The 13,801-nt window shown below is 36.9% G+C and overlaps 1 protein-coding gene across 1 annotated transcript in view; it reads right to left on the minus strand.

The window, feature by feature from the left end:
• The window catches only part of LOC133531328 (modular serine protease-like), a 34,378-nt gene that overhangs the window by 6,638 nt on the left and 13,939 nt on the right, over positions 1-13,801 (minus strand). Inside the window, exons 7-12 of the mRNA XM_061869468.1 lie at positions 13,206-13,386; positions 12,216-12,292; positions 10,570-10,763; positions 9,753-9,965; positions 3,628-3,789; positions 3,358-3,473 (exon numbers count right to left, since the gene is read on the minus strand). Of these exons, the coding sequence (XP_061725452.1) occupies positions 3,358-3,473; positions 3,628-3,789; positions 9,753-9,965; positions 10,570-10,763; positions 12,216-12,292; positions 13,206-13,386 (943 nt within the window). The remainder of the gene's footprint in view (positions 1-3,357; positions 3,474-3,627; positions 3,790-9,752; positions 9,966-10,569; positions 10,764-12,215; positions 12,293-13,205; positions 13,387-13,801) is intronic.

Below are 13,801 nucleotides of genomic sequence, written 5' to 3' on the forward strand. Positions count from 1 at the left end.
CAACAGACATGGATACAATATCCTTACGTTCCTTAAATTTTAACTGACTATTTAATATAATTAACGACCCACCATGTATGGAACTAATTCTGGTGAACGAACTTCCCACCTGATGATTATTAAATTGAGGCATTAATTCATTATTTGTTAACCAATGTTCAGTAATACATAAAATATCAACATAAAAATCGTTCATAAAAAGTTCAATCTGTAAATCTTTTCCTCTAATACATTGAATGTTTTGATGCACCAGGTGGATATACTTTCCATTTTTACAGTATTTTTCATTATATTTATTTAAAACTAAATTGCCAGAGACAGAATCTTTTGTCTTAACAGCTAGTTTAAATCATTGGTTATGACTGGAACCAATTCCAAGCTCACACTGGGCTGCTCAATAGGAGCAGAGTTGTCTGCCAAATTCTTGGCAGAAATGTCAAGTAAATAGGATAGCGATAAAGCTATTTGTCTCTTGTAATAATTTGAAAGGTAACACTTACCTTTAGTCAAAAACACCATAGGCATATGGTATTTACTAACAAATTTGTTAGTGTCAATTATGATAAACTTACTACTATATGTACAAAGATTATATAGAGATATATTCAACTTATGTCTAATGTTATTTTCTGCCTCTGACATTTGCTCACAATAGGGGAATGTGAAAATAATAATTTGATGCACTGCAAGTGAATTTAACTGTTCAAAGTATTTAAGTAAATTATTTTTGTTCACATTTCCCCTATTACCCATAAGAATTAGCAGTGTTGTCTTAGAATTAATATTACTGTCATTTAAAATTTGTTTTAAGATATTTTCAAAGCTACTGTGAGGCAGACAATTGCTGATTGTACTAAGTCCCTTTAGGTGATAGTTTAAAAATGAGCTCATATTGCTCCCAATTTCATCACAATACATAATAATATTAGGTTTAGGTGTGCTTTGTTGTGGAGTGTGGAAGGAGCTATTATCATTTATTTGCTGTTGTGGTAAACTGTCACACAGGCTTGGATCGAGTACACTGGTCAACAAATGTCCAGTCGCTTGCTTACATGCACATGACTGGGCATTGGTCAGCGACTCAAACCGCTCTGAATTGTGCTTAATCTGGGATATTAAATCATCCATGGCTAAAGAATATTCATTAATCACCTTTTTCGAACTCTCATTTATTGTTTCTAGGGATTGTATAGAATCCTCCAAACTCTGAACTTTTGATTTTAAAATCTGTGTGTCAGTTTCATACTGTAGTTTACTATGTTCTAATTGAACAGAATACAAGTCTAACTTATCCACTAAATTAACATTAATTTTACAAAATCTCAATTTCTTAAAAAACAATTTATTCATTTTTGATAATCTCTGGTTTTTTTTAATCATTCTATTTAATTTAATATATTTTTTGAGTTTGTTTCCGCTGCAATTTACTAGTCTTGTGGTGGATTCATTGATTAAATCTATACTAACAACAGGGTTTTCAATTGGAGCGGCAACCAACTGTGAGTCGGGCCGGACCAGTTCCTCGAATAAGTTTTGAGTGTGTGCCGCTGCAGCAATATTTTGGGCCTCCTGTAGCTCGTAGATTTGCTCGTGGGCGTCGTGCAGTGCTCTCTCTAATGAGTTGATGTCTGTCAAGGCCTGTTCATATGCTGCACTACACTCAGTAAACTTGTCAACCGTCTCCTGGAGCCGGGCCCGCTCTGAATTTACATCATTGTAAACATTTTCTAAAGAACATAGTTCCTTCTTTAACTTCTCTATACTATTAAGTGATAATAATAGTTCCTTTTCACTATCCTCTCTTTCACTAAGCAATTGAGCACACAATTCCTTGGATTTTTTTAATTCCAGCAAGGTAATTTGGAGTTTGTCAGCCTCCTGCTGGCGAACCGCTGCAGCTGCTCTGCGAGTTAGCATTATAAATGTATTTTATAGTAGGATAGACCCAAAACAAACCAGGGAATTGCTTACTCAAGCTAAGCGATATTACGAGCGTACTTACATGAAATAGTGACGTTTCACTATGCCTACACTGTGTTCTGACTCTGCACAATGATTTACTACGCTGTAATACAAACAAAATTGGTAATAAATAGCGATAAAAACATAGAAAATACACCGAGACGAACACAAATTTAAATTTATAACCTACAACGGCTACAAATTTAAGATATTACAAGACACTTGTAAACGTCACTAAAGCACTTCACTTATTATGTATACATTAAAATTAACACTAAAACTATTTAATTCACACCAAAATGGCTTAATATTACATGAAATATAATTAAATATAGAATAATTAAAAGGGACCTAGCAAAATCAGCTGCTGATTCTTTGACAGCCAGGGTTGCCCTGAAGAAGGACCCCCGATGGGTTCGAAACATGTCGCCAATCTTCTTTCTCCTTGCCTTTTCCCGTTAAACCGGGTCGGTTTTCCTTATTCTGATTTTCCATGCAGTTCTATTCTGAGCCTCTTCTTTACGTAAGTTAAGGCTTTCCATATCCTTCTCAACAGTTTTCGTCCATGAGGTAAGCGGTCTTCCTCGCCCTCTTTTTATATTATTCATTTTTTTAAGCATTTTCTGACGATGTGATTTTCCAGCCTTCACATTATATGACCATACCACCTCAGTCGGGATTCAGGTATTTTATCTGTGCCTGCCTGTGATCTATATGTTACGTATCTTGTCCCTGAGTGTCACTCCCGCTGACCACCGAAGCACTCACATTTCTGTGGTGTGTAGCTTCTGTTCATGGCATTGTTTGGCTGGCCAGGCTTCACAAACTTACTTACTTACTGCTGCTTTGCCTTTAGTTCTGACTGACATTTAGCATCACATAAGATTCCAGTAAGTTATCTCCATTTGTACCAGGCTACCGAAACTCTTTGAGCCATGGTATTTGAACATGTTCACTTGCGGAATTGCAGCTTCATCGACGGTAAGACATTACGCCAATAGCGACGAATAATTCAAGTAAGTGTAACCGTAGTATCACAATTTCATAAATTAGAACCGATCTCCAAGTCGATGTTGTATCAAAACCAGTTAAAACTCATAATTTTTTAAAATAAGAATCGACCAAGAGACGATAGATTAGACGGGTCTCTAATGTTTCCCAAAAAGTTTTAAGTCATAATGTTTTGTTTGTCCGCATTTTTGTTACTAGTTAGAAACCAGTAACTTTTCAGGATTGCCATTAAACAAACCTAAACTAACTTATCTATAGGATAACCTTACGAAAATCCTGAGAAGTAAACGGTTTCAGAATTATGACTAATGATAATCTAGCAATCATTAGATTATGACTTTCAATAATTATGTCAAACTAAGGGATCCGAGATTAGACCCTTACGTCTGATTTCTGTCCGCCCTCCTGAATATTCCACGGCCGGTACAGCTTGCCCACGCCCACCGCGAAGTACTTCGCCGGCAGCACGCGTTCCACGTCGTTCCAGAAGCAATGCGCCGCTGATGGAAAAAGAAGATCAGCTAAGAATATACCCTATACTAAAACTAAAAGATAGTGAGTTCAAGTTTTTAATGTAATATCTAATGCGTGGGTGAATCTCTCGTCACAGATTCGTGCCACAGTAGTTCGTTATTGACTTGCCACAGTACTTGCCTGATATAATGACTGTAGTTGAAGCCAGTGATCCCCCGCAGATCTGCATGAAAGGCGTAAATCTCTTGTCATATATACCGGCGTGCCAGGGTAGTTCACCACGCTCTGCATTCACGCCGTTGATCACCAGCTGTTCGCCTTTGGGCGTCAGGGTTCCACATTCTGTGGTTTAAAGGCGGGATTAATACAAGGATTTTTTTGTTTTTTCTTATTGATATAAAGCATCACGGCGTTAACGATCACTTCATAACAAAGTTTTTAAAGATTCAGCCCGGACAGTTGTAGCGTAAGTCATCCGTTACTCGTATTCATATGTAATCTAACGTTTTAAATGCTACCCCATCAAAACTAATAGTTATTTAATCATTTAGAACGCATATAGTCATTTAGTACAATGGTGAACGAACGCGCAGCTATCTCACACCGCGAATTTTTAACAAGATTTCCTTTGAAGACGAGTGTAGCAGCAAAAACGTGTTTAAAACGAAACTGAAAAAGTTGCTACTAAATACCTCTACTCAAAACGTGCCTCAACTTAAAAATAAATAAATAAATAAAATATAAAACAATCCCAATCTTGGGCAACCAGTTTTCACAGATAAGAAAAACAATACAAACCTACATACATACATATAGTACTTAGAATAAGTCATAATCAAAAATACTTACATAAATAAAAAAATAGTTCATAAGATAAGATCGGGTACACAAAAACTGTGAGTGCAACATTCGCCGATAAACGTTATGTTTGGCGAAATATTATGTAAATGTATATTGTACCAACTTTTTTGATAAATAAAATAAAATAAAAAAGTAGGCATAGGCAATAATTACTCAAAATTGGCATTCACTTTCAAAGTTCAAAATAACTGTTGAAACTATAGAAAGTATATATTTTCGTCTTTTATTAAGACTTAGGTTAAAATGATCTCCATTTATCATAATTTCCACTTTACTTGCAATCCAAACATGTAACACTTCTGAATATAAAATTAGAATTATAAAATGTTTAAATGGTAAAAATATTTATTGACAATAACAATATACATAATGGATATATACAGATGATTACTATAACTAGCTTATATCTAAAATAGGCCCTTGAGGCATTGTACCAAGGAAATGTTTAAATTAGGTATTAGTAACTTACTTCAACTAACAACAGCCTCCTTCTCGAAACAAAAATAATATCAAGATGAATATTTGCAAGATATATTTTAAATAGATGTATCTCTCTTGTATACATATAGTTCTGTCCACACATAACCATAACAGCCATAAGCCATAATAACAGTACGGAAAACTAATCTGAACTAACAGTGACGGAATATATATAGACGTAGCTCTTAATGCATTTTTGACTTCAGAAACGGTCCACATCACTGAAGCCCTATAACTCTTTTCCAGAAAATATCGCACCAGGGTATGTCTTTAATGGACCCGGGTATGTCCTTAAACTACGTCCAAAACAGAGGTATGGACACTGTGAATGTCATCACGCTTTGTGTGGTAGGGCACAGCACAGCGGATGTCATTCCAGATCTAGAGCAGAGCCCAATTGGGGAAGTACCTCCACCTTACAGAAAACCGCAGCCAAATAACACTAGACCCTACTCATAGTCAGTGGGGCGACACTCCTCCTTTCGGCTTTTCCCGGCTTCGTTCGGCTCAACATTGCTCCGAGCAATTATTAGGGTTGGCACAACATGACGTCCCTATGCATGCACGACCACAGATAAGATAATTACTTGAATTTTGACAACCCTAATTAGCCGAAAGGGATAGTGCCATATTAGAAACAGGACAGCATGATTCGTCCCTGAATCGCTGTCAAACTTCGGTTTTGTAGGAAGTGTCATTTCTGTACGGTAGTACGAGTACTATTATTTATTCTGTGTCATAGTGTGGTGTACCTGCCGGTGAGTAAGGTTACCAGAGCTCAAAGGGGGTGCGGAATGTTAGGGTCGACAACATCTCTGGAGTTGCAGGCGGGACGTATGCTTGTTTGCCACTGACGTAGTATAAAATATATTTATATACCCCGCTCGCAGCTTTGAATATCGTGGAATAATTTTTGAGCTCTAGCCAGACTTTATAGTTATTCTACTAACCGAGGACCGAGGCTTTGCGGCTGTTATGTCAGTGGGGCGACACTCCTCCTTTCAGGCATTCTCGGCTTCGTTTGGCACAGCATTACTCCGAGCAATTATTAGAGTTGACACAACTTGACGTCCCGCGTGCACGACCACAGATAAGATAATTACTTGAATTTTGACAACCCTAAAAAGCGGAAAGGGATAGTGCCGTATTAGAAAGGGACAGCATCATTCGTCCCTGAATCGCTGTCAAACTTCGGTTTAGAAGGAAGTGTCATTTCTGTACGGTACGGTAGTACTATTATTTATTGTGGTTATGTGACGTATGCAAGATGTGTTATGATCAACTCGAGAACATCTCGAGAAGGTATAGATAGGGTATAACCCTACCGATAAGTGTTCGTGCGAGTGGCGAGGCAAATGACAAGGCAAATATCACGAGGTCATTTTTTCTGAGTTAAAAGTAATATGGGAGCGTGCACGACTGTCACGCAACCTAGTGTCCGCAATTCTAGGGGAAAACGTCAATTCACTACATCTTATAAAACTACTCCAAAACTAAACACTACTGAACGGATTTTCATACAACTTTCATCTATCAATAGAGTGATTCTTGAGGAAGGCTTAAGTATATAACTTGTTAAGGTTTTGTGTAAATTGTTTGAAATATAACGATGTTGTCGGAAAAAATCACGCTGGCTAGGAGCTTTAATCGAAAACGCTGCCTAATCCGTTTGAGCTATAACAACACAATGTATGGTGGGGTTGTTTCTCATTCATAGGTCTACAAAAAAGTCCGCGATGTGAAATGTCTATCTTTTAAGGATAACTTACTATATCCATTCTTAACTTCTAGAAAAAGATCATGTAATATGTGGCATTTGCAAAGCTATTTACATGGATACATTATTAACAATTATCAAAATAAATACGTTAGTTATATTAAGCATTTCATACAGATTACAATGCTCCCTTACACCATACAATTTAAATGAATATTTCAGGAGTAATCGTAAATCAAAGTTTCATTTCGAGCCATATAATTGTACGAAATGTTAAAGACGCTATCCGCAGTTAGTTCAAATTTTTACCACCTTATGCGCTGGGATCGCTTTACTTACCCCCACCACGCACTTCGCACGGTCCCAATAGGTAAAAAACTTAAGTAAGTCACCTGTTGTATGTAGTTGTGGCGTGTTCGAATAGACAATACATGTTTAAAAGACACACACAAAACAAATGTCTATTACGTACAACAGGTGACTTACTTAAGTTTGTTACCTATACTTATAGTCAAAATTTGCATCGTCATTCGTCTCGAGTCTCGACACACAATATTTCGTTAAGTACTGTATGTATAAAAATATGTTTTCAACGTATATATAAATATAGCCTTGACTTTAGCAATCACTTGATGAGTTTTTTTTGTAATTTTACTACAGATATTAAAATCAAAAATCCAAATTGTTGATAATATTAAATAAGTACGTAAATATACTAAATATATCGAGGATGTTAAGAGGATGGATCAGGGTAAATTAAACCAAGAATTCATGCATAAAAAGTTTTATTAAAAAGTATAAAAATCCATCCTATTAACAAAAGACATAAAAATAAGTACATAAGTTAGTTTACATGTGTGAAACTGGTGTGAACTGATACCAAATAAAGTAAAAAATAAGAGTAAAGTTCGTGTCATTCACGTTGACGCGCAGTTTTGTCAAATCTAACCTTTTATAACATGAAAATACATCTCAAGGCATGCGTCTTCGCGAATGACACGATCTATAAATTTTTACTTAAAAGATAAAATCCTGTTTTCAGCAATCACCCCACTCTACAAGTTCCCAACTGTCTATAGTAAACACCCCTATAATGGAACAGGCACCAGTAATGGGAAGGTATAGACAAATCCTGTTAATTGTTTAACATCAGTTTTTAATCGCTAGCAACATTTTACCATAAACAAGAGCTAAAGAGCTGCTTAAGTTTAATTTTTCATTGATATTTGTTAGTTTGAAAATTACTTGCGCCATACATCCCATGACTGGAGCAAAAAACCATAGTTTTAATTGGTTAACAATATTGAAACCAATTGAGGTAGCTTTCATTAAATACGTAAAAAACATAAAGGACGAATTGGACATTCAACTTTTAAAGCATAAAGCGGTAGAAATTTTACAGATGTCGATGAAATATCAAATATCCTCCAAATTTTCTCTTAAATGTCCCATGATTGGTTCCGTTAACATATATGGTCCAAGATTAAAGAATGACTCACTTTAGGGCGCACCGGGTCCGTGCCGAGGCTTCTGACACTTCGTTTTCTATGACGGGTGATCGGTTACCTGGGCTATAACCGCGATAATCGAAGTTCGTCACTTGCGGGCATTTTTCTCTGTCACCCCGCAATTTACGAATTTCGGTTCGCGGTAGAACCCCTGATGCTTTCTATAGAATTTGAAGTATCGGACGCGTCGACCCGGACCTGGACCTTTCTAGCATGAGTCATCCTTAAACCTCTTACCGCATGTAATAAAAAATATTTGTTGAAATTTGGACTTTAATAGTTGTCAATAGAATTGAATATCATATCCGCCATATATGGCTCCGTATGTGGTAAAGGGTTAACTCGGATATCTTCATTTAGACGTGATTATTATTTGAATGCCTTTGTTCTACTGGCAAAATATGTTTATAAATGGGAAAAAAACTCCGAAAATACCAAAAATAACTATTTATAGTTAGGTATACTCTGTATCTTTACGTATTTAAATAAAAGTAAACAAAATCTACCCTCAAATGGCTCCTTAAGCCAGTTGAGGGTAGATGAAAACATTACATGATCAAATAATGTAGATTAAAGTCAGGTTCAGTAACAAGATCCAGGCGGTTTTGTATTTGGTTGGTTAACCAATAAATGTTATAACTACCCGAAAATGTACGAATTGCTAGTTTACTTTTATTTAAATACCTAAAGATACAGAGTATAATTTAATATTGAACTTCTGAACGGTAGTTGTAATATTGAACTGTATTTTGGATGTTTTTACTAAACTCAAAACCTATGAACATAACATAATTATTATAGTACACAGTCTAAAAGACCAACTTCCTTATGATATTAGCCTGATCTTATTTAATCCTAACCTATACTTACAATATATGTAGAGTATTGGAAAAATAAATTCGTAAATGTATCATTAAGTTTTAGGAATCAAGTGAAATTCATAAAACTGAAAGTACAGCTAGAAATGGAAATAATTAATACCCATATCTTTGGCACTGTATCAACAATTTTATAGACTTTCGTCATAGGCATATTTCGACATGCTAAAGTAACAAATGTGTTCTATTAATATCCAACAGGACCTCCATTTGTTTGAAAAGTCTGGACAAATATGGTTAGTTCGCTGTTAATTTTGATTTGATCATTAATCAGCTCTTTTCATACAATTATGTGTGCATTTAAATGTCTACAGGACTCTTTTGGTGATCCCTGTGAAAATCCTGAAGCATACTTTAATAATTAAAGCATACATTAAGCTATAAAAACAGAAAACAAGTACCTAACATGACAATCAAACTCCATCAAAATTAATCTACTAGGAATTAGAATTAGGTTCCAGTATAAATTGCACTATTATTTACCGACGTACGAATAGAGAAATTACTGAAAAGAATCCTATGAATTTTCAATATCTTTGATATGATTATCATTATCGTAGAAGCTATTCTTTATATCAGCAAATCTCTGTAATAATGTTTCATTGGTCACATTATCCCCATCATCTCCATTCCTCCACAGGTCCTGATCTATATCATAATCAGCATCAACTTGAGACGTAGTCACACCAGGAACTATTATTTTATTCCCATTTCCAGGGACATCAACAGCTAGCACAGTATTTACAGGATTAGATGTATTAAATACTGATACAGTATATTTAGGACCACTTACGTGTACGATAAGATGACCGTTAACATAGACAGAAACGTTAGTGTTAAGTGTAACGTTGGTTAAAGTACCTGGTTCGCAAGTAGCCACATGGTCCCAGGATCCGTCGATGCAATACATGTAGCTAAGGACGCCATTGTGGTAATAGTTGTCGTTGCAATGGGGATGGACTTCGGTGCCGCTTGGCTCATATTCATTGCATTTTCTGTCGCCGCTCAGAATGTTGGAGTCGGTGATTTTGCAGGAGTAGGTGACGCTGGGATGTTGAGTTAGCTTGCAGAAGCCTTGGAAAAGGAGACATATTTATTATTAACATTGGATAAGTCATAAAAGAATCACTGTTCGTGGCTGTCTTGCGCAAATATCTAACTTTATATAAGATTTTACCTACAGGGACACACATGACATAACATTATAATGAAGAGCTCCGCAATATATCCTAGTTGAAGATACGGCCTAGAAAATTGCCTAACTGTTTTATATCTTTATTTGAGCCTGATGTCAACCTGCGGTTTATCTAACTGGACAGTAGACATGTTACGCATAACGGCGACAAAATTAAATAGTCTAGATTCACTTTTTTCACCTTTAAGGGATTTAGGCGCATGAAGGCAAGCGTTATCGACATAATCAGAGAGCAGCCAAAAAGGGCAGTAGACAGAGGCATGATGTAGTTAATGCAATAAGGTTTTAGGAGTAATAACCGTCGGCCCATTGGAAGATTGTAGCTGTAATCGTAGAGATTGTTAGGGCACTCTGAACTAAGACCCTCGCTCCTGTCAATTTATCCAACCCGTGAAAGGAGGCGAAAACCTGGCTGCGACACTCGAGTCAAATATTTTGGAGATCCCTGTTATAACTGTAAGTATATGAATGAATGTTGCTTACGTTTACATTCCGGTACAGGAGCGTACCACTGTCCGTTAGCGCAGTGCGACTGCGCCGGGCCGTTGGGGCGGTAGGGCGGCTCGCACGTCACGCTCAGCGTCACCGAGTCGAGCACCAGCCCTGGCCGCGCCGCGCGCCCTGCCACGGTGTACGTGCCGTGCTCTGGGAAGTCGGGTAACACGCATTTGGATGCCCTATGGAAAAAAAAAACAATTATTTATTCCCCACTCTTTTTAAGGCTCCGCACCCAAAGGGTAAAACGGCACACTATTACTAAGACTCCGCTGTCCGTCCGTCTGTCCGTCTGTCACCAGGCTGGATCTCATGAACCGTGATAGACAGTTGAAATTTTCACAGATGATGCATTTCTGTTGCCGCTATGACAACAATTCTAAAAGTACGGACCTTCGGTGAGCGAGTCCGACTCGCTCTTGTCCGTTTTTTGTGTTTTATAATTAAACCAAAGATTTTAAATAATGTTTAGGTTCATTTTTATAATCTTAGGGTCCACTTCATAACATATATTGAAAGTATTTACCTATAATCATTCAGTAGATTTTAGTCGATATAACTTTTTTTTCTGGTTGATACGTGAATGCCTTGTCTATACCAAGAATTTACGCTAGAACAATCAGAGTCCGAGCCGAGGCATCCAACATTCATTTGTTATGAGTGATCACGTGATGCTTTCAGTTGCGTGAGTCATCCTTAACAGTTCGCTTCATTCCTCACGAAGTGCATGTACTTAGTTCATGGTACGCTTGATATCCTAAATATTTTTAGGATTAGTATTATAAGTAAGATGAACTTAGGTATTAACCGAATTTTTATCAATCCACCCAGTAGAACTAGTTTTGCCCATGACTTTCCTTTTTTACTTGGTCCATTTCTGTGTAACAAGATCTCCACAAGTATTAATTTTACCCAGCTTACAGTGAATCGGTGTAAAGCGGAAGTTACATCTTTTTTGAAATTATATGATTATGATGAGGCCGAAAAACTTCTAAAAACTACTGTCTAAAAATGTTAACCTAACCCAAAAAATTATTGCATAATATTCTTATATACGTTGGCCTTCACTCAGATATTACATATATACAAATCCATCCATACATGCTTCTCGTGGTATTTAGAATCTCACATGAATGTGATGACAACTACATACAAGCACATACACACACACACACACACACACACACACACACACACACACACACACACACACACACACACACACACACACACACACACACACACACACACACACACACACACACACACACACACACACACACACACACACACACACACACACACACACACACACACACACACACACACACACACACACAACACGCGCGCGCGCATATATAAACACTTATTTGAATTTCTTTCACTTGCAACCTGTATATGTATATATACTATATTCTATTTATCTTTATATAAATATATATAACTAGTACTGCGGAGATACTGACTGTGTATATTGTGTCTAGACTTAGATAGATTAAATGTGTTCTGGGAGAGGTGGTGCATCCTGCCGTCATACAGTTCTTACTAGTACGGAGGAATCATTTCCTACTCTTACGAATTATATACTGTAAAGTTAAACATGTATTAAATGGAAATAAATAAATTGAACTAACGTGTTTGTGGGCGTCGTCGTTCTGTTGCAGAGCTCGTCCGCCTCGTCTGAGCCGTCTGCGCAATGCAGAGTGCCGTCCTGTCAACATAAAATTAGAATTCAATATTCAAACCTGGTGCGTTTTACAGCCTTTTACTAATTTGATTCGAAGCTATGCCACCAGGGAACACAATATCGTATCTCAACTGTTCAATATTCAAGTTCATAGTTCAGCAAGCTGTAACCTTTCATATACCTGTATACCCCGAAATTGAGAAAAACAATCTACCGTCTCATACATTTCGGCGAATCATTATGTTAAATGTTTTCTATGGTGCAGTAAATATTTATTTTCCCAATTTCGGGGTTGGCCCCATAGTAAAAATTGTTCAGCATGACCTCATATGTATGCCATGCCGGAACGCATACCCGCATTTGTTAGTAATAAACTCAATTATAAATACGTTACAGCAGGAAACGTGCAGATGCCTCCCACATGGTAGGCGATTAGGTGATCTGTGTTCGAAAGTTATCTACATCTCTAGTTATTCTACGGTGTTTCCACGTCACACCTTTGATCAATATATGAATTCACGTCGATTCATCATCAATGAATACACTTTGTTATATTCAACCAGACAACTTGACGTCAGTCGAGCGCAAGTGTCAATTGTGGCTTTTATACTTTTAAGCGGGCGGTTGTTTTATGCGATTAACGCAGCGTTAAACGCGATGTATTTGCCGTAGACCATTTACATCAGATAATAAATTATCTGATACAACATTGTTTTTAGCGGTAAACGCAGCGGTAAGCGCATTATGATTTTTTCCTACATTCCGTTGATCGCATGCGTTCAACACTGCGTTTATCACATTAAAAAACCGCGCACTTTAGACTTTTAGACATTATAATATTTATCAGGCTTAAATTAATTCTAGGTCATCTAATCAGCAATCGCCTCACATACTTGGAAAAGCAAAAATAAGCTCCCATTACTTCAACAAAAATTACCTCATTACATTCAGCATCAGCATCGACGCATGCGCCGTACGCACACTGGAACAGATACGGTGCGCAGCGTCGTCCTGCGCAGGACTCCAACGTCTCATCAGAACCATCTGCACAATTCTTCACACCATCGCACAGGTCTGTGGATGATATCTTCTCACCATTCTTGCAATTAAATTTGCCTCTGAAACATAAAAAAAGGTTTTATTAATTTCATTTTAATTAACCAATTCAAAGCATTTGATTGGGTTTGATTGGGTTCAACATTGGTATTTTTTTCCTACACTAGCCACATTCCAGCCTCCTGAGTCCTGACTAAAAATCTGAACGAATTATGAGACTAAAAAAGCCGAAATAACTCACAAAGATGTTATTAAGTTGAGTTAACGAAAACTCAATAGTAATGCTTGGAGTACCACAGGGTTCAATGTTGAGACGTTTATTTAGTCTTTCTTTGCACATAAACTTTATTGCACATAATAAAACAATGTACAAATGGCGAACTTAATGCAACTTGCATTGGCAATACGACAACTAAAGTTATATCTGTGTGTACAAAAAGTGCAAAGAGAAAATAATGTAATAAAAAGGGGTCATGC

The sequence above is a fragment of the Cydia pomonella genome, chromosome 25 (assembly GCF_033807575.1).
Source record: "Cydia pomonella isolate Wapato2018A chromosome 25, ilCydPomo1, whole genome shotgun sequence".
NCBI lineage: Eukaryota > Metazoa > Arthropoda > Insecta > Lepidoptera > Tortricidae > Cydia > Cydia pomonella.